General features: G+C 49.8%; 1 protein-coding gene across 1 annotated transcript in view; it reads right to left on the reverse strand.

Moving 5' to 3' along the window:
* LOC142825166 (uncharacterized) overlaps nucleotides 1–19866 on the reverse strand; it is a 43426-nt gene that overhangs the window by 22866 nt on the left and 694 nt on the right. Inside the window, exon 2 of the mRNA XM_089775944.1 lies at nucleotides 13155–13281. Coding sequence (XP_089632070.1) covers nucleotides 13155–13254 — 100 coding nt within the window. The 5' untranslated portion in view covers nucleotides 13255–13281. The remainder of the gene's footprint in view (nucleotides 1–13154; nucleotides 13282–19866) is intronic.

Raw genomic sequence — 19866 nt, forward strand, 5'->3', positions numbered from 1 at the left:
GGAGACTGGGCCCCTAAACTCCAGCCCCTTTCCCTAGGCTGTCTCCTCCATGCTCCCAGACCGCAACTCAACTCCCTCTCTTCCAGCCCTGCCCCCCAGCCAGGGCAGCCTCCACCTTCCTTTGTTCCTCTCCATGGGGGGTGTCTGGTTCAACCAGTTTGGCATCACCTTTGCATAGTGAAGTTTTCCCTGCTGGGTCTTGCTCCAGACAGCAGAGGTCACCATAGCCCAGCAAGTACCCCCACTACATCACAGTTCTCCCCCCTCCGAGAGCGAACTGAGCAGGGTCACTCCGCTCGTGACCTGGGGAAGTTCGGGCCCCCCCACGGGACAGCGCGTCGGTGATGATGTTGGCGCTCCCCTTGACGTGGATCACGTCCATGTCGTAGTCCTGCAGGAGCAGGCTCCACCGCAGCAGCTTGGCATTGGTCCCCTTCATCTGGTGCAGCCAGGTCAGGGGGCAGTGGTCGGTGTACACCGTGAAACGCCGGCCAAACAGGTACGGCTGCAGCTTTTGCAGGGTCCACACCATGGCCAGGCATTCCCTCTCTACGGTCGCGTAGCTCCGCTCCCGGGGCAGCAGCTTCCTGCTCAGGTACACGATGGGGTGACGTTCCCCTTTCTTGTCTGCCTGCATCAGCACCGCCCCCAGCCCGGTGTCCGAGGCATCCGTAAACACGATAAAGGGCTTGTCAAAGTCCGGGTTTACCAACACTGGGGCCTTGGCCAGGGCTTCCTTCAGTGCACAGAGAGCCCTCTGGCACTGCTCTGTCCAGACCACCCTGTCTGGCCTCCCCTTCCTGCACAGCTCTGTAATCGGGGCAGCGATGGAGCTGAAATTGGGCACAAACCTCCGGTAGTACCCTGCCATCCCAATGAAAGCCTGGACCTGCTTCTTGGTCTGGGGCACAGGCCAGTCTCGGATGGCCGGCTCTGGCTTCAAGCAGCCGCTCCCCACCTTATGGCCCAGGTAGGACACTTCGGCCATTCCAACCTTGCACTTCCCAGCCTTTACGGTCAGCCCGGCCTCCCTCAGCCGATCCAGTACCTTGCTGACCTGGGCCACGTGTTCCTCCCAGGACTGGCTGAAGATGCAGATGTCATCGATGTACGCTAGGGCACAGTTCTCCATTCCCCGCAGCAGCTGGTCCACCAGGCGCTGGAAGGTGGCCGATGCCCCTTTGAGGCCAAAGGGCAGAACCAGGAACTCATAGAGCCCCAGCGGCGTGATGAAAGCCGATTTCAGTCTGGCCTCCTGGTCTAGCGGCACCTGCCAGTAGCCCTTGGTGAGGTCCAGGGTGGTGAGGTAGCGAGCTCCCCCCAGCTTTTCCAGGAGCTCGTCGGGCCTTGGCATCAGGTAGGCGTCGGACACCGTGATGGCGTTGAGCTTCCGGTAGTCCACGCAGAACCGGATCGACCCGTCCTTCTTGGGGACCAGCACCACGGGAGAGGCCCAGGGGCTGGAGGATGGCTGGATCACCCCCAGGGCCAACATGTCCTGGACCTCTCTCTCCAGGTCCTGGGCTGTCTTCCCTGTGACTCTGAATGGGGAGCAGCGCACCGGGGGGTGAGTGCCTGTCTGCACCCAGTGGACAGCCAGGTTGGTGGGACCAGGCTTGTCAGAGAACAGCTGCTGGCAGGAGCGCAGCACCTCTCGGATCTCGGCCTGCTGGGCCGGGGTGAGCTGGTCCGAGAGGGAAATTGACTCTAGCGAAGAGTCCTCTCCGGTCCCAGGGAACAGGCCCACCAGGGGATCCTCCCCCTGCTCCTCCCAGGGTTTACACACGGCCAGCACCAAGATCTCCCTGTCCCAGTACGGCTTCATCATGTTAACATGATACACCCGCTGGCCGCGCGTCCGGCCAGTCAGCTCCACCACGTAGTTCACCTCGTTCAGCTGCTTAACAACCTTGAAGGGGCCGTCCCAGGCTGCTTGCAGCTTGTTCTTCCGCACGGGGATCAGGACCATCACCTGGTCCCCGGTAGCGTAGGCGCGGGCCCGTGCATTGCGGTCGTACCAGACCTTCTGCTTCCTTTGGGCCCTGCTCAGGTTCTCTCTGGCCAGGCCCATGAGCTCGGCAAGTCTCTCCCGGAACGTCAGGACGTATTTCACGACCGGCTCACCCTCTGGGGAGACCTTCCCCTCCCACTCATCTTTCAGTAAGTCCAGGGGGCCCCTCACATGCCTCCCATATAACAGCTCGAACGGCGAGAACCCCGTGGACTCCTGGGGCACTTCCCTGTATGCAAACAGCAGGTGGGGACGGTACTTGTCCCAGTCCTGCGGGTGTTTGTGCATAAAGGTCCGTAGCATCTGCTTCAGAGTCCCATTGAACCTCTCCACCAGCCCGTTGGTCTGGGGGTGATACGCCGAGGCCCAGGTGTGTTGCACCCCACTCTTCTCCCACAAGCACCGGAGCAGGGCCGACATGAAGTTGGATCCCTGGTCCGTGAGAACCTCCTGGGGAAACCCCACCCTGCTGAAAATGGTCAGCAGGGCATCTGCCACCGTGTCTGCCTCGATAGAGGGCAGGGCCACGGCCTCGGGATAGCGGGTGGCAAAGTCCACCACCAGGATGTATTTCTTCCCTGTCCGGGTTGCTCTGTTGAAGGGCCCCACAATATCCATCGCCACCTTCTGGAAAGGCTCCTCTATGATGGGCAGGGTTCTCAATGCAGCTTTCCTCCTGTCTTGGGCCTTCCCCACTCGTTGGCAGGAGTCGCAGGACCGGCAGTACCGCTGTACAGCTGCAAACATCCCCGGCCAGTAGAAGTTTTGGAGCAGCCTCAGCCGCGTGCGCCGGATCCCCTGGTGTCCCGAGAACGGGATGTCATGGGCCAGGTGTAGCAGCTTGCGGCAATACCTTTGGGGGACCACCAGCTGCCGCTGGAGCCCCCACTTCCCTACCGTCCCGGGGGAAAGCCATTCCCGGTACAGAAAACCCCTCTCCCACCGGAACTTCTCCTGGCAATCTCCTCCTAGGGGTTGAGCGGCACCCAGGTCAGCGCGGTCCCTCAGGGCCTGCAGGGAGGGATCCGCCCGCACCTCCGCCTGGAATTCAGCGGCTGGGGCTGGGACAGGGCCGTGGTTCCCCTCACTGCCTAGGTCCAACTCTAGGTCTGCTGGGATGGGGCCCTGGGCCCCCTGTTGGGGAACCTCCTCGAGTTCCGGGCCGCCAGCCCCTCGCTTGCTCTGGCTACAGGTGGTGACCAGCGTCCTGTGGGGTCCGTCTGGCCACACCTCTAGGTCACTCCCCATCAGCACGTCGGTGGGCAAGTGTGGGTGCACCCCCACTTCCTTGGGGCCCTCCTTGGCCTCCCATTTCAGATGCACCCTGGCTACAGGTACCTTAAAGGGGGTGCCGCCTATGCCCCTCAGTGTCAGCTGAGTGTCGGGTAGCATACGGTCTGGGGCCACTATGTCGGGTCGGGCCAGTGTCACCTCTGCCCCCGTGTCCCAGAAACACGTCACCTTCCTGCCATCCACCTCCAGGGGTATGAGGCAGTCCCTCCGTAGGGGCTGCCCTGCCCCCACCCGGTGCACAGATAAATCTGTCTCCCGAGTGTCAGACCTCCCAGGGGAGGTGCACTGAGCATCCTTCCCCCCTCCCCGAGCGGAGGTTTGCCTGCCAGCCCCTGACTCTGGGGCAGCCTGCCCTTCCTCCCGCCCCAGGCAGTTAACCCTGGAAAGTCCCAGGTCATGGGACCTGTTCTTGCGCCTGATGCATTGAGCCCTCTTGTGGCCTCGTTGCCCACAGCGATGGCAAGTTAGGTTCTGTGGGCCCATTCGGGTCGGCTCTGCCCGGGCCCTGGCTGGTTTTCTGGGGTATCGATGACTGGTCCTGGTCCCTGGGGCACGCCCCAGAGGTGCCTCTCTCCGTCGCTCAGCCAAGAATCGGTCTCTGCGCGATTCTCTTTCTCTCCGGGACTCCCGTTCACACCCAGACCGGCTCTCTGTGAACTCATCCGCCAGCCTCCCGGCCTCCTGGGGATTCTCTGGTCACCGGTCCTTGAGCCACAGCCTCAGTTTGGGTGGGCACGCTTCATAGAACTGCTCCATCATGACCAGCTGGAGTAGCTCCTCTGGGGTCTGGGCTCCGACTCGACACCCACTTGCGGCAGTATTGCACCAGGCGGGAGGGCAGGTCCACATAGGTCTCCCGTGGCCCTTTCTGCACCCTCCGGAACCTCTTCCTGTACATCTCGGGGGTCAGCCCGAACTTGTGCAGCAGGGCCTCCTTGACTCGGTTGTAATCCCCTTGCTGTAGATCCTCCAGCTGACCGAGCACTCCTGCCGCCTCCTGGTTCAGTGCAGGGATGAGCTTCTGCAGCCAGTCAGCTGGGGGGACCCGCTGCAGTCCACAGGCCCTCTCAAAGGAGCTGAGGAACCCGTCTATGTCGCCCATGTCCTTCAATTGGGCCACCACGAGCCTCTCCAAGCGTCTGGCAGCCCCGGGACCCTGGGGCCCATCCACTCTTGGCGCAGCCGGGGCCCCGCCGGATCTCCACTCTGTCATGGCCAACTCATGTTGTCGCTGCCTCTCTCGATCTTGGTGCTCCTTCTCTCGGTCCTGTACTTCCAATTCCTTCATCCGCAGCTGGATCTCCAGCCGCCGCAGCTCCACTGGGCTGGTCCCTGCCCTAGATGGGCTACGGCTTGCAGGCCTCCCGGGAGACGCTGTCTCCTCTCTCCGGTGGGTTCCAGCGCTCCTCCCCCTCTCTGAGACTGACACACTCTCAGGGGGGGGTCTGGCTGCCTCCCCTGGGGACAAGATCCTGGCCCTGTGGCTGGTCATTCTCTTCCAGCTGGGCAATCAGCTGGGCCTTGGCTGCTTTCCGCACTGGCAGGCCCTCTCTCTGCACAGCCCCACCAGCTCTGCCTTCAAGAGTCGGGCGTAGGCCATCTGCCCGCTGGGCCCCTCGGTGCAGACTCACTAGTCTAGTGCTGCAGCGCCCCACAATTCCCAGGAACTGCTTCGCTCTGTCTCCAGCACGCCTGGCTCCAGGGCTCTTGCTTCTACTGCACCTTGTCGCTCACCGCTGGAAGCTCCATCCACGGGGTGCAGTGCATCCCGCTCCTGACACCAGTGTGACGGCGCGTTGGGGGTCCCCCGTCTCCTGCACCCCGAAATGGCACAAACAGACTGCACCAGCCGGTGGAATAGAGGAAGTTTATTGCCTCTCCAGGATACAGCACAGCACAGATGTAATCTGGTCACAGAGCTGGGCTAGGATGCCTCAGGCCCCCTTGAGATGGGGGAGACTGGGCCCCTAAACTCCAGCCCCTTTCCCTAGGCTGTCTCCTCCATGCTCCCAGACCACCACTAAACTCACCCTCTTCCAGCCCTGCCCCCCAGCCAGGGCAGCCTCCACCTTCCTTTGTTCCTCTCCATGGGGGGTGTCTGGTTCAACCAGTTTGGCGTCACCTTTGCATAGTGAGGTTTTCCCTGCTGGGTCTTGCTCCAGACAGCAGAGGTCACCACAGCCCAGCAAGTACCCCCACTACGTCACACAGACACACACAAGTACATAAGTAGCATACATAGAATCAGTAGAACACAAGCTTTCATTTGACACCTCACAGGACCCCCTTTGTATAGACTTTGGGGCAAGCAGCCCCCTATGGTGCAGCAGTGATCTGGCTGTGCCCCTTAAAATCAAATAACATGGCAGAAGTGTTCCCTAATAGGTTTCTGTATGTTACCTTTATGTATATCTGATTTGTGTCCATTGATTATTTCCCGTAGGGATTGTCCAGTTTGTTCAATATAAATAGCAACGGGACATTGTTGGCATTTGATGGCATAGATCAAATTATTGGTTGTGCAATTGAATCATCCTCTGATTTGGTATCTTATGTTGTTAGCTCCAGTGATGTTTTCATTTGAATAGATATGTGGGCAGAGTTGGCACCACAGCTGATTGCAGGGCTGGGTTCCTGGAGGCTTATGATGTGGTTGTGTAGCATGATTACTGGAAAGAATTTGTTTTAGGTTGGGGGGTTGTCTGTAAACAAGAATAGGCTTTTCTCCCAAGGCATGACATGATTTCCCTTTAGAGAAACCATATTGACTTTTCCTCAACAAATTATATTCATCCCCTGGAAATGTATCTTCAGTACGAGAGGATCCCACAACATTCTCTGGAAGGAGGGTTCCAACTATGGGATCAGTTCTCGCTCTGCTCCAGTTGAATGTTCTCCTTCCCTGAGCCTTTCATCCCCCCCTCCCGCCCCAACAGCACAGGGGCTGTCTGACTGGAGGTGGGACAATCTACAATGTCCTGGAAAGCCTCATCTATGTACCTCTCAGCCTCCCTTAGCTCCTCCAGTTCAGCCACCCTACCTTCCAAAACCTGTTCGTGGTCTCTGAGGGCCTGGAGCTCCTTGCACCAAATGCACACAGATGCCACTTGCCCACAGGGCAGGTAATTATACATGCTACACTGAGTGCAATAAATGAGATAGCCCCCACCTTGATAACTCCCTCTTGAAACTCCATTAGCTTCCCCTGTTAGCAAAATGCCCTGGACACTTACTAATGGGCTTTATAGAGCCCTGGGCTTCCTGATACCAGGAGTGCTGCACCCCTAGTTTAAGAACAAGATGGAGACAGGACTAACCATCTATGGAAGTTTTAAAAAGGATTTTTTTTAGTAAGAGGCAATTTTATCCAAGCATACTTGAAATGTTCGTTTCCTCAAGTCAAAAGGTCATAGCTCTGATATGCTGAGCATGCCATAAGGAAATAAAAATGGCTATACTTGGTTAGACTGAAGGTCCATTTAGCCCAGTATCTTGTCTTCTGAGAATGGCCAATGCCCAATGCCACAGAGGAAATGAAAAGAACAGGGAATCATGAAGCCCTGGTCTACACTAGGACTTTACATTGACTTGAACTTCACATGGTCAATTTGCTAAGTGATGCGTCCACATTACCAAGCTTATTGTGTCACCCTTAGGGGCTGTGGAAACTGAAGTCTGTGCTCCTGCTTTTTACCAGGAGTAATGCTATTCCCAACCTTGCACAAAGGGATGCTAGTGTAGACACAACATTGCCAGAAATTCGATGCTCTTGGTCTCCAGGAGGCCTCCTGCAGCTGTCCACTTTGATGCTCTGGCCACAACATCCACCTCTACTGCTCTCCCACCGAGCTCAAAAAAACTCCGTGAACAGTAGAAAGGCCTGTCCCAGATGGCCAGCATTGCAAGTCCTTTGTGAGCAAGCAGCACACTGCAGCACACATGGGGATGAGTTCCTCGAACATTTCCCTCAGACACTGTGATGACTGCAAGTACTTCTGCTCCCAAGGGCTCTACTTCCCAGGGGCGCAGAAAAGCACCAACCTGGACTGTGCTGGGTCCTGGACCTTATTGAGATGTGAGCGGTTGAAGCCACACTCACTGAATACAGAATCAGCAAGTGGAATGTCGAGATTTACAGCAGGATCTCAAGCTGCCTTGGGGTGAAAGGATATTCCAGGGACACCCAACAGTGCAGAGTGAAAATCAAGGAGCTCGCCAGCCATATCATAAGACAAAGAAGAAGAGCAGATGCTCTAGAGCAGCACCTCATACTTCTACAACCAACTGAATGTCATTCTAGGGCCGTGGTCTCCAACACAGTGCCCACGGGCGGCATGGCGCCTGCGGGGGCATTTCAATGCGCCCGCCAGGTGCTCGGGGCTGGCCTGGCCCCGGGCACATGGTGCACGGGTGCTTGCGGGGGGAGCGTGCTTGGCAGGGGGAGTGCCGGGCGCGCGGCACTCGGCGGGGGGGGAGCGCCGGCCCCGGGCACACGGCGGGGGGGAGCACCGGCCCCGGGCACGCAGCACTCGGCGGGGGGGGAGGGGAGCGCCGGCCCCGGCCCCGGCCCCGGGCGTGCGGCACTTGGCGGGGAGGGGGAGCGCCGGCCCCGGGCGCGCGGCCCTTGGAGGGGGCCCTGCCCGCGGGCGCGCAAGTGTCCCCGCCCCCTGGCGCCCGGCGGGCAAACGGCCATGCCCCCTGGCACCCGACAACCTCAAAAGGTTGGGGACCACTGTTCTAGGGTGTGGGGGGTGGGGTAAGGCCATTTCCCCCGGTGTTGTCATGGAGTCTAGACAAGACATGCCTAGCATCAGCCAGAAGAACAGGGTGGTGGAGAAGCAGGTGGAGGAGGCTTGCCAGGCACCAAGGCCCAAGAGCTTGTTATGACACTGGATCTAGTCCCCATCTCCCACTACTGACCCCAGGGATATCTCAGTGGTTTGTACCTGGGTCTGCTAAACCCAGGGTTGTGAGCTCATCCCTTGAGGGGGTCGTTTAGACATCTGGGGAAAATCTTTCAGGCATGATACTTGGTCCTGCTGTGAGGGCAGGGGACTGAACTTGATGATCTCTTAAGGTCCCTTCCAGCTCTATGAGATAAATACATCTCCATATATATGCTGTGAGTTTCAGAGCTTTGATATTTGGGTGATGGGTTTTGCCCTGGTGTTACATTAGGAGGTGTGCAATCATAGGAAGGGGGATCAATTGATTTATTGAAAGGTAATGTAGATAGGGGAACCAGGGTTATCTTGGCCGGGCAGGATTACTGTGGCCAGATCAGAGCGTATCTTGTTGATTACCCTGAAGAGTAGTGGGACTGGTGAGAAGATGTAGAGTAGGGGAACTGTCCAGCAAATGGTGAAGGCATCTCCCTTCAATCTCTTGCCATGCCCTACTCAGGAGCAGAATCTGTGGCGTTTGCACATGGCTACTGTTGCAAAGAGATCTGACAGTTCCAAGATAGCTTCATTGATGAGTATCTCTGAAGATGCCATTGGCTGCAGAATTGTGAGTACTTTCTGTTGTTTGTCTTGCAGCTCTTGGAGCGTAATGTCCTGCGATTGAAATAATTCTTGGAATTCTTTAAGGTCATCTGCCAGGGGAGAGGGCAATACCTTGAAAACTGTCTCGTCTAACTTAGTTGACCCTGGAGCATGTGAAAAACTTTGTGAGTTGTGGTGAGGTAAGTTATTATTGTTATTTGCTGAATCTGTCTATGTTATTACTGAGGGTGGGTGAGATGGTGAAGAATGTGTGGATGTGGCCAGGGAGCGTGTAGCCATGTGTTGTGACATAGGAAGTGGTATGTCGGCACCACTGAATTAGCAGCACTGGGGAGTGCTGAGCACTAGGCTCTGACTGAGCTCTCCTGGCTGATGTTGCCTTGTGTTTCTCCATGGTGCTGCAGACTGATGGCAGACTGATGACTCCTTAATTACTTGCTCCATTATCTCCCCTGGCATAGAAGTGAAATTGACTGATCTGTAGTTCCCTGGGTTATTCTTACTTTCCTTTTTAAAGATGAGCACTAGATTTGCCATTTTCTAACCTTCTGGAATCTCTCCTGACTTCTATGATTTTTCAAAGATGATAGCTAAAGGCTCAGATACTTCCTCTATCAGCTCCTTGAGTATTCTGGGATGCATTTCATCAAGCCCTGCTGACTTGCAGATATCTCACTTTTCTAAGTGCTTTTTAACTTGTTCTTTTTTCTCCTCTTGGTTCTACCCTGTCCTTGGTTTTCCCTCTTGCTTCTAATGTATTTATAAAAAGTCTCCTTGTTTCCCTTTATTCCTATAGCTAGTTTGAGCTCATTTTGTGCCTTTGCCTTTCTAATCTTGCCCCTGCATTCCTGTGTTGTTGGCCTATATTCATCCTTTGTAATTTGTCCTACTTTCCATTTTCTATATGACTCCTTTTTTATTTTTAGATCATGCAAGATCTTGTTGTTAAGCCAAGGCATATTTTCTATCTTTCTGACACAGCGGAATAGCTTGCTTTTGGGCCCTTAATAATGTCCCTTTGAAAAACTGCCAACTCTCTTCAGTTGTTTTTCCCCTCAGTCTTGCTTCCCATGGGACCTTATCTATCAGCTCTCTGAGCTTACCAAAATCTGCCTTCCTGAAATCCATTGTCTCTATTTTGCTGTTCTCTCTTCTACTTCCTTAGAATTATGAACTCTATGATTTCTTGTTCATTTTCACCAAAGCTGCCTTCCACTTTCAAATTCTCAACCAGTTCCTTCCTATTTGTTAAAATCAAATCTAGAACAGCTTTCCCCCGGGTTGCTTTTTCAACCTTCTGAAATAAAAAGTTGTCTCCAATGCAGTTCAAGAACTTATTGGATAGTCTGTACCCTGCTGTGTTATTTTCCCAACATATATCTGGATAATTGAAGTGCCAGATCACCACCAAATCTTGGACTTTGGAGGATTTTGTTAGTTGTTTAAAAAAAGCCTCATCCACTTCTTCCACCTGGTTAGGTGGCCTGTAATAGATTCCTTGCATGACATCACCCTTGTTTTTTACCCCTTTTATCCTAACCCAGGCTATGTCTACACTAGCAGGTTCTTGAGCAAGAATGGCAGTTCTTCCACAGAGCTTCCACACAGCCCACCTGCTCTTGAGGAAGAATATTTACAGTACGGCGTGGTAAGAGAGGACTTCTTGGGCAAGAGCTACACTCTTTTCTTACAAGTGTAAACTCTCTTGTGCAAGAGCTCTTGCGCAAGAGGGCAATGTGGACACACAGCAAAGATTCTTGCGCAAGAAAGCCCTCTGGCTAAAATGTCCATCAGAGCTTTCTTGTGCAAGAGAGCATCCACACTGCCATGGGCGCTCTTGTGCAAGAGCATATCTTGTACATGGCAGGGTGGGCGTGTTCCTGCACAAGACTTCTTGCACAAGAACCCGCAAGATGTTCTTGCGCAAGAAGCTGCCAGTGTAGACATAGCCCCAGAGACTCTCAACACTTCCATCTCCTATGTCCATTTCCACCTTAGTCCAAGTGTGCACATTTTTAATATATAAGGCAACGCCTCCTCTTGGCTTGCCTAGGCCAGGCCAGGCCTGCCTCCTCATGAGTCACACAGAGGAAGGCTGATCTGAGTCAATCAAGGGAGCAATCAAGAGAACAAAGATCAGACACTCAGTCCCAACTGCCACAGCAGCTGAAACTGAAACTGCAGTCACCTGAAATCAGAATCACAATTCAAACATTCGAGCAAACGCACTAACACCAAAAGCGAGTACTCTCACTCTCACCTGGTAGTCTGTTCAGCGGTGGGATCTCTTGCTCTCCCTCTTAAACTCTCCTGTCTGGCCCCCTGTCTGCTTAGTTAATATTTCAAACTAACTCTTCTTTACCTATCCATATATCTAAGAATGACCATACTAGGTCAGGCCAAAGGTCCATCCAGCCTAGTATCCTGTCTGCCCACAGTGGACAATGCCAGGTGTCCCAGAGATAGTGAACCAAACAGGTAAAGATCTAGCGATCTCTCTCCTGCCATCCATCTCCACTCTCTGACAAACAAAGGCTAGAGACACCATTCCTTACCCATCCTGGCTAATTAGCCATTAATGGACTTCACCTCCATGAATTTATCTAGTTTTCTTTTAAACCCTTTTATAGTCCTAGCCTTCACAACCTCCTCAGGCAAGGAGTTCCACAGGTTAACTATGTGCTGTGTGAAGAACTTAATTTAATCTAATATTTAAAGCTTTTCTAAATGTTTCTCTCTTTACCTGCCTTCATAGAATAAGCCTTTTCTCTAAAGCTTTTTATCATGTGCTTATTAAACAATCTCCACTTTATAAAATATTTTTAAATTCCTTTTTTCTGCCATTTTTTCTCTTTGAATTTCAAAATAACTCTTTTAAATGCTCTTATCTTCACCTACTTTCCTATTTAATAAATTTAAAGACACCTCCCTTAACTTAGCTTTAAATTTAATATTTTAAAGCTTTTTAATTGCTCCATATGAGGAGAGGTTAAAGCGACTGGGACTTTTCAGTTTAGAAAAGAGAAGACTGAGGGTGGATATGATAGAGGTCTATAAAATCATGAGTGGTGTGGAGAGGGCCGATAAAGAAATGTTATGTATTAGTTCCCTAAATAGAAGAACTAGAGGACACCAAATGAAATTAATGGGTAGCAGGTTTAAAACTAATAAAAGAAAGTTCTTCTTCACACAGTGTGTAGTCAACCTGTGGAACTCCTTGCCAGAGGAGGCTGTGAAGGCTAGGACTATAATAGAGTTTAAAGAGAAGCTAGATAATTTCCTGGAGGTTAGGTCCATAAAAGGCTATTAGCCAGGGGATAAAATGGTGTCCTTGGTCTCCGTTTGTCAGAGGCTGGAGAGGGATGGCAGGAGAAAAATCACTTGATCATTGTCTTCGGTCCACCAATTCTGGGGCACCTGGTGCTGGCCACTGTTGGCAGACAGGCTACTGGGCTAGATGGACCTTTGGTCTGACCCAGTACGGCCATTCTTATGTTCTTATGTAGGAGTTGCTCTCAGGAAGATCTGCATTACATATTAACCTGTTTATGTGGCTGATCTCTTTGGATCTGAAGAACACTTTGATCTAACTGGTTTTCAGCAACCACTCATTATAACATCTAGGCTATATCTACATTGCACATTCTTGCGCAAGAAGATATGTAAATGAGGCATGGTGATATTCATTGCCGTGCCTCATTTGCATACCTAATGAGCTGCCATTTTGCGCAAGGGGCTTTTGCACAAGAAGGAGCAGTCTACACTGCTTCTTCTTGCACAAAAACCCCCTCTTGTGCAAGAGCCATTCTGCATGAAAATAAGCGGCAGAACGGCTTTTGAGCAAGAGTGGGTTTTTATGCACGAAGAAGCAGTGTAGACTGCTCCTTCTTGTGCAAAAGCCCCTTGCACAAAATGGCAGCTCATTGGGTATGCAAATGAGGCACAGAAATATTCAGTGCCACACCTCATTTGTATATCCTGCGCAAGAATGTGCAATGTAGACGTAACCCTAGTGTCTGGGTGGTGAGATGAGGACTGGGAATTTCTATGGAGCTGGCATTTCTGACTTCTTGTTAATCAGTGTGGCAAGACAGAAGTTGACTTTTGGTTTTGGCTTGGTATAATGTAATTATAGAAACCCCACCAGTGTGGGGTGAGTCTGTGCTCCAGCTCTGCTGTTTGCCCTGAATCTGGTATTCTCAGTTGTGACCCCTGAGGCAAAGGACACCATCCCAAAAGAGCAAAGGCTTAAACAGGTTCTTCTGCTGAAAAGGCCCCTGCAGGTTGGCTAAAGCCAGAGGTCTATAAACAAGAAATACAAGTGTTGTTCAGTGCATCTGTACCTGGTATGAGAGTGTCGCTGCGGCAGTCGTACAGCATCCCCAGCTGCAGAGGGCGGCTCAAAGCTGACATCTCAATCGTGGAAACTCCAGTGTTAGTCATGATGGTAGCTGAGAACTTGGTCCAGCCCTAAAACACATCAGCAGCCCAGTTATACAGACACAATGTAATCTCCTATCCATGTTCTCCATGTGTGAATTTTATCCCTTATGTTCTTCAGATTGTTACAGAGTGAAACCACCAAAGAGAACGGAAAGTCTGAACCCATGATAGCCAGTCTATAGAGTCTGTTGAGCTCCAGGTGTTTGTCTCACTTGCTCTTAAATCTCTCCAGTAATAAAGATTCCACAACCCCCACTAGATAATTTATTCCAGGTTTTAGCCTCCCTGACAGCAAGTTTTTCCTAATGTCCAACTATCATGGACTCACAGGACTTAAGCTCACTCTTGGCTCTGTACAGTTCTTGTTCAGTTCAGTGTGACTGCCCTTCTTGGGGGTTGCCTTTATTTAGAGGTTAAGCTGTAGGCCCTTTCACCCCCTAGCATCACACCTCTCTGAGGTGTAATAATTTGGACTTTCTCCAGTTTGTCCACTGTTGGGGAAATCTCGTTCCCCTGGGGTACAGAGTCCCCAGAAGGGTCCGAGGCTGGAGGTCAAAGCAGTGAGGCAGGAGAGAAATCTAGAAGGAAAACTTTATTATGCATGCATGCAGGCTGACAGCTACCAGAGTGAGAGCAGCAGCAGCCCTGAGGGAGAGTTTCAGGGATCCTTTATACAGTATGTTCAGACAGTTTAGTTGTTGATTGTTTTTTTTAACATATCAAAGTATCAGCAGAAGTACTCTGAGACGTTTCTGTTCACACCAGAAGTGCTAGAAGTAAGTTTTACAGAACAAAGGCACATGATAACCTGAGTGAGGAGCCTACATGGCAAACTGTGATAAAGATAAGGGTTGTAAACCCTTACAATGACAAATTGTGACAGACTAGGAGTCTCTATGAAGTTGAGGTAGGAGGCATTGTAAGGGTCTTGATTAGAGTTAATTTGGTTTCTCTCTGTTACAGGGAGAGAGGCCTGGAACACTTTTAACTCTTACAGCAGTTTTCTTTTAAAGAGTTTTGATTTCCTCCACAGTCCCCCCTTAGACACAATTGGAGTTATTTGATTTTTCTCCCACACCACCCCTCCTCTGAAATGTGCACCCCAAACTGGCCATCATTCTCTAGCTGAGGCTTAATCAGCATGGAAGGATGACTTCTAGTGCCTTGTTTACAACACTCCTGCTAACACATGCCAAATGATGTTTATTTTGTAAGAGAGTTACTCTGTTGACCCATATTTAGCTTCTGATCTTATCCTCTATGACCCTCAGGTTCTTTCATGTAGTATTGCTTCCTAGTTAGTCAACCCCTCCCAGATTGATATCATCTGCTAACTTCATAAATGTACTCTCTATGCGAGAGAGTACAGAACCAGAAACTAGGCCCAGGACTCAGGACCTACTCATTATGCCCTTCCAGCTTGACTGTGAACCACTGATAATTACTTTCTGTGAATGATTTTCCATTCAGTTATTTATCTCCCTTACAATGGCTCCATCTAGCTCTAGATTATATTTTCTTGATTTGTTTTTAGAAGGTCATGTGAGATCATATCAAAGGCCTACTAAAGTCAAGATATACCATATCTACCACTTCCTCTCTGTCCAAAAAGACTTTTTACCCTGCCAAAGAAAATCCTTAGGTTGCTCTAACATTATTTGACTTGTCTGTAATTCCCTGGGTTGTCACAGAATCATAGAAGATTAGGGTTGAGAGAGACCTCAGGAGGCGTCTAGTCCAACTTCCTGCTCAAAGCAGGATCAATCCCAGAGAAATCCTCCCAGCCAGGGCTTTGTGAAAGCTGACCTTAAAAGCTTCTAACAATGGAGATCCCCCCCCCCTTCCTAGGGAGTCCATCCCAGTGCTTCACCAGCCTCCTAGGGAAAGACATTTTCCTAATAGCCAACCTAGACCTCCTCCCCTCACTGCAACTTGAGACTATTGCTCCTTATTCTGCCATCCACCACAACTGAGAACACTAGCTATCCTCTTTGGAAATTCTATTAAACCTCTCCTGAGTCTTCTCGTCTGCAGACTAAAACACCCAGTTCTGTCAGCCGCTTCTCATAATTTATGTGCCCCAGTCCCGTCATCATTTTTGTTGCCCTCTGCTGGACTCTCTTCCAATTTGTCCACATCCTTTCTGTTGTGAGGGAACCCAAATTAGCCATAGTATTCTAGCTGTGGCCTTACCAGTGCTGAATATAAGTGAATAATCACTTCCCTTGATCTGCTGGCAATGCCTCTAATAATGCAGCCCCATATGTGACTGGCCTTCTTGGCAACAAAGGCACATTGTTGACACTAACTTGTCAGCTACTGTAATCCCAGGGTCCTTTTCTTCGGAACTGTTGTATAGATCATCCATGCAGATAAAAGTCTTAGAGGGGTAGTCGTGCTAGTCTGTGACTTTAAAAACAATGAGTAGTTCTGTAGCACCTTATAGAATAATAACAAAAAACACTTCCTTAGATGAGCAAAGTGGAGAGAAAAGGGGCGGAGGACCTTTTCCACTCTGCTCATTTGAGGATGTGGGTTTTGCATGCAGAAGCTCATGAGACTCTCATGAAACTCTCTCTATATTTTATTAGTCTCCAAGTTGCTACAGGACTACTCATTGATATTAACATAGATATTGATCAAAACCAGACCCAGAACTGACCGCTGGGGCACTCCATGTGATATTAACTACAATCAATCATTGAGCCATTGATCACTGCCCGTTGAGCCTGACAATCTATTCACCTTATAGTTCATCATCCAAGCTATGTTCTTTAAGTTGCTGGCAAGAATACTGTGGGAGATCATATCAAAAGCTTTGTATGTCATGTCCACTACATTAACTAGTTCTATGGTTCTGGAGATCTCCTCAAAGTGGGTAATCACTTTCAGGTTGGTGTAGCTCATTGGGTCAACCTGCTATATCACATAATATGTTTGCTTTCTTGGGTTGATTCATACTGTTTTATCATATCTTACTATTAGTGAATCATGCTTGCCTGTGTTGTGTTTATAAATTCCAGTGCATTATTCATAATAGTTGGCTGTAATGCAAAGAATTAACAGACCTGAATGTTGTCTGATCATAGAATCACAGAACACTAGAACTGGAAGGGACCTCGAGAGGTCATCAAGTCCAGTCCCCTGCCCTCATGGCAGGACCAAACACCGTCTAGATCATCCCTGATAGATGTCTGTCTAACCTGCTCTTAAATATCTGCAGAGATGGAGATTCCACAACCTCCCTGGGCAATTTATTCCAGTGTATAATCACCCTGATAATAAGGAAGTTTTCCCCTAATGTTCCCTTCCTGCAATTTAGCCCATTGCTTATTAGCCTGTCATCAGAAGTTAAGGAGAATATTTCACACACCCGCATCTTTCTTTTAACAATCTTCTAGATACTGTGACAAGGTCAGGCCAGAGGGCTGCTACAGTGTGGTGGACAAGGCAGGCCAATAAAGGTAAAAGACCTATTAATTAGGGGCAGAGGCTGTAGGGCAATTAGGAGCATCTGGGCAACAGGCAGACTGGGGCCACCTGACTCCTCTTCAGGCCTGCTGGAGACAATTAAAGCCTCCATAGTTAGAAAGCATGGAAGAGAATGAGAGGAAAGATGGAGAGGTGGAGAGATAGCAAGAGCTAGGGTATATCTAGACTGCCTTGCTATTTCAGGATACTGGAAATATCCCAAAATAGCAACGCCATGTCTTTAAAAGCGCCCATTATTTCCCAAAATAGTGGTGCACTATTTTGGCATCTCTATAATCCTCATTCAACGAGGATTAAGGGATTTGTTGAAAAGTGCTTTATTTTGAAATTTGGTTCTGTGTAGACAGCGCCAAATTTCAAAAGAAACTCTTTCAACATAGACTCAAAATAAACTACATAATTTGTGTAGTGCAAGTTGTGTAGCTTCTTCTGACAGAAGAGTGTTGTCTAGATGCACCCTTATGGCTATGTCTACACTGCAGGCTTTTGCCAGCAGAGACTATGCTAATGAAGCACTTATTAGCATTGGTCATGCTGTCATTTGCATATTTTCTGCCGATGCTTTTTGTGCAAGAGGTTTTTGTGCAAAAAGAAGCAATGTAGATGGGTCCATTTTGAGCAAAAAATCCCTTTTGAGCAAGATCCTTGGGCCTCAAGAAAGGAGATTTACAGGATCGTGTGCAAAAGGGCATTTTTGGGCAAAATGGACCCGTCTACACTGCTTGTTTTTGCGCAAAAACCTCTTCCACAAAAAGCATCAGCAGAGACTATGCAAATGCAAAGGAGCGCTTCATTAGCATACTCTCTGCTGGCAAAAGCCTGCAGTGTAGTCGTAGCTTTAGAGAAAGATGAAGTACTAGCTGTTATAGAGCTCGAGATGGCAGGGGAGAGCAGTCCAAGAAGGAGTGGCTGGGCTCCTGACCCCAGAAACCAGTAGCTAGCCCAACCCCCGGCAAAAGGGGTGTGAGGAAGGCTGTTGGCCAGGGAAAGAAGGGCTCTTGCCACAATACTGAAAAGCTGCTACTATGTGCCCTCTCAGTCCTCTCTTTTCCAAGCTAAACAAGCCCAATTCTTTCAGTCTGCCCTCATAGTTCCCGTTTTCTAGAGAGAGCTTTGATAGTTTTTGTTACCCATCTCTGGACCCTCTCCAATTTCGCCACATATTTCCTGAAATGTGGTGCCCAGAACTGAACATAAAACTCTGACTGAGGCCTAATCAACTCAAAGCAGAGCGGAAGAATGACTTCTCGTGTCTTGCTCATAACACTCCTGCTAATGAAGCCCACAATCATGTTTGCTGCTTTTCTTTTTTTCTCTCAAAAATGTCACACTGTTGACTCATATTTAGTTTGTGGTCCACTATGACCCCTAGATCCCTTTCTGCAGTTCTCCTTCCAAGACAGTCACTTCCTCTTTTAGACTAACCGAAGTGTTGGAGCATAAGCTTTCGTGGGCAAAGACCCACTTAGTCTGAATCTGCAAAAGCGGCGTGGAGTCCTGTGGCACCTTATAGACTAACTGAAGTGTTGGAGCATAAGCTTTCGTGGGCAAAGACCCACTTTGTCAGATGCATGTAGTGGAAATTTTCACTACATGCATCTGACAAAGTGGGTCTTTGTCCACGAAAGCTTATGCTCCAACACTTCGGTTAGTCTATAAGGTGCCACAGGACTCCACGCCGCTTTTGCAGATTCAGACTAACACGGCTACCCCTCTGAAACTTGACTTCCTCTTTTGTACGTGTGAAACGAATTGTTCCTTCTTAAGTGAAGCACTTTGCATTTGTCCTTATTAAACTTCATCCAATTTACCTCAGACCATTTCTCCAGTGTGTCCAAATAATTCTGAATAATGACCCTATCCTCCAGAGCACTTGCAACCCCTCCCATCTTATTATCATCTGCAATCTCTGTAAGTATCCTCTCTATGCTATTATATAAATCACTGATGAAGATATTGAACAGAATCAGTCCCTGCAGAATCCCTCTTGTTATGCCCTTCCAGCATGACTGCGAACACTGATAACTAGTCTGAGAATCATTATCCAACCAGTTATGCACTCACCTTATAGTAGCTCCATCTACATTGTATGTACCTAATTTATCTACAAGATTATGTGACACTGTATGAAATCCTTAAAATCTACATATACTATGTCTAATCCCCCTTATCCACAAGGCTTGTCATCCTATCAAAGAAAGCTACCAACCTGTCTTATCATGATTTGTTCTCTACATATCCATGTTTACTGTTATCACCTTGTCTCCCAGATGTCTGCAGATGGATTCCTTCCTTAATTATTTACTCCATTATCTTTCCTGGCACAGAAGTTAAGATGACTGGTCTGTAGGTTCCTGGGTTGTCCTTTTTTTAAACAGATGGGCACTAGATTTGCCCTTTTCTAGTCTTCTGGAATGTCTCCCAGCTTCCATTACTTTTCAAAAATGATAGCTAATGGCTCGGGTACCTCCTCTATTATCTTATACCTCCTTAATCTGGGTGTCTGTAATTCAGAAACACCCAAGATTCAGACTCCCTGCATGGCTGGGGAGCCAGTGCCAGCTACCCGCTGCAGGAAAGGGGGAAGCCACGAGCCTTGTAGGATGGATCCAGGCAAGGCACAGGCTGGATGCAGACCACAGCTCTGCATGGCAGGGCAGGAGGAAGTGGTTGTGTACGCTTCCACTCTCCCTCTCTTCCTGGCTCAGGGAACAGCATTGCAGCAAAGTGCTTGTCTGGAGGCTTTTTCCTTGACACTCCCATTGGCTGTAAATCATGGCTAATGGAAGTGGTGGAGGGGGATGCCTAAAAGCTGCAGGGCGGAGAGAGCCACATGTGCCTCTGGGAGTCAGGTGCCAGGTAAGCGTCCCCCAACTCTCTCATACCCAGACGCTGCACACCCATCCCCCTCATGCATTCTCCCTCCCTCCCAGACCACACACCACCCCCAATAACAATTTAAATACAGTGCATTAAGGATTTATCTTACGACATACTGTACAAATAGAGTACTCTATAATGGTTTATAAATGCAAAAGGTTTAGTAATAGATTTTATTTACCCTTCATTATGGTGAACACCCATGGTCTGGAAAAATCCATAATCCAGCATAGCCTATTT

The sequence above is a fragment of the Pelodiscus sinensis genome, chromosome 2 (genome assembly GCF_052426305.1).
Source record: "Pelodiscus sinensis isolate ZL-2025 chromosome 2, ASM5242630v1, whole genome shotgun sequence".
Classification (NCBI taxonomy): Eukaryota; Metazoa; Chordata; order Testudines; family Trionychidae; genus Pelodiscus; species Pelodiscus sinensis.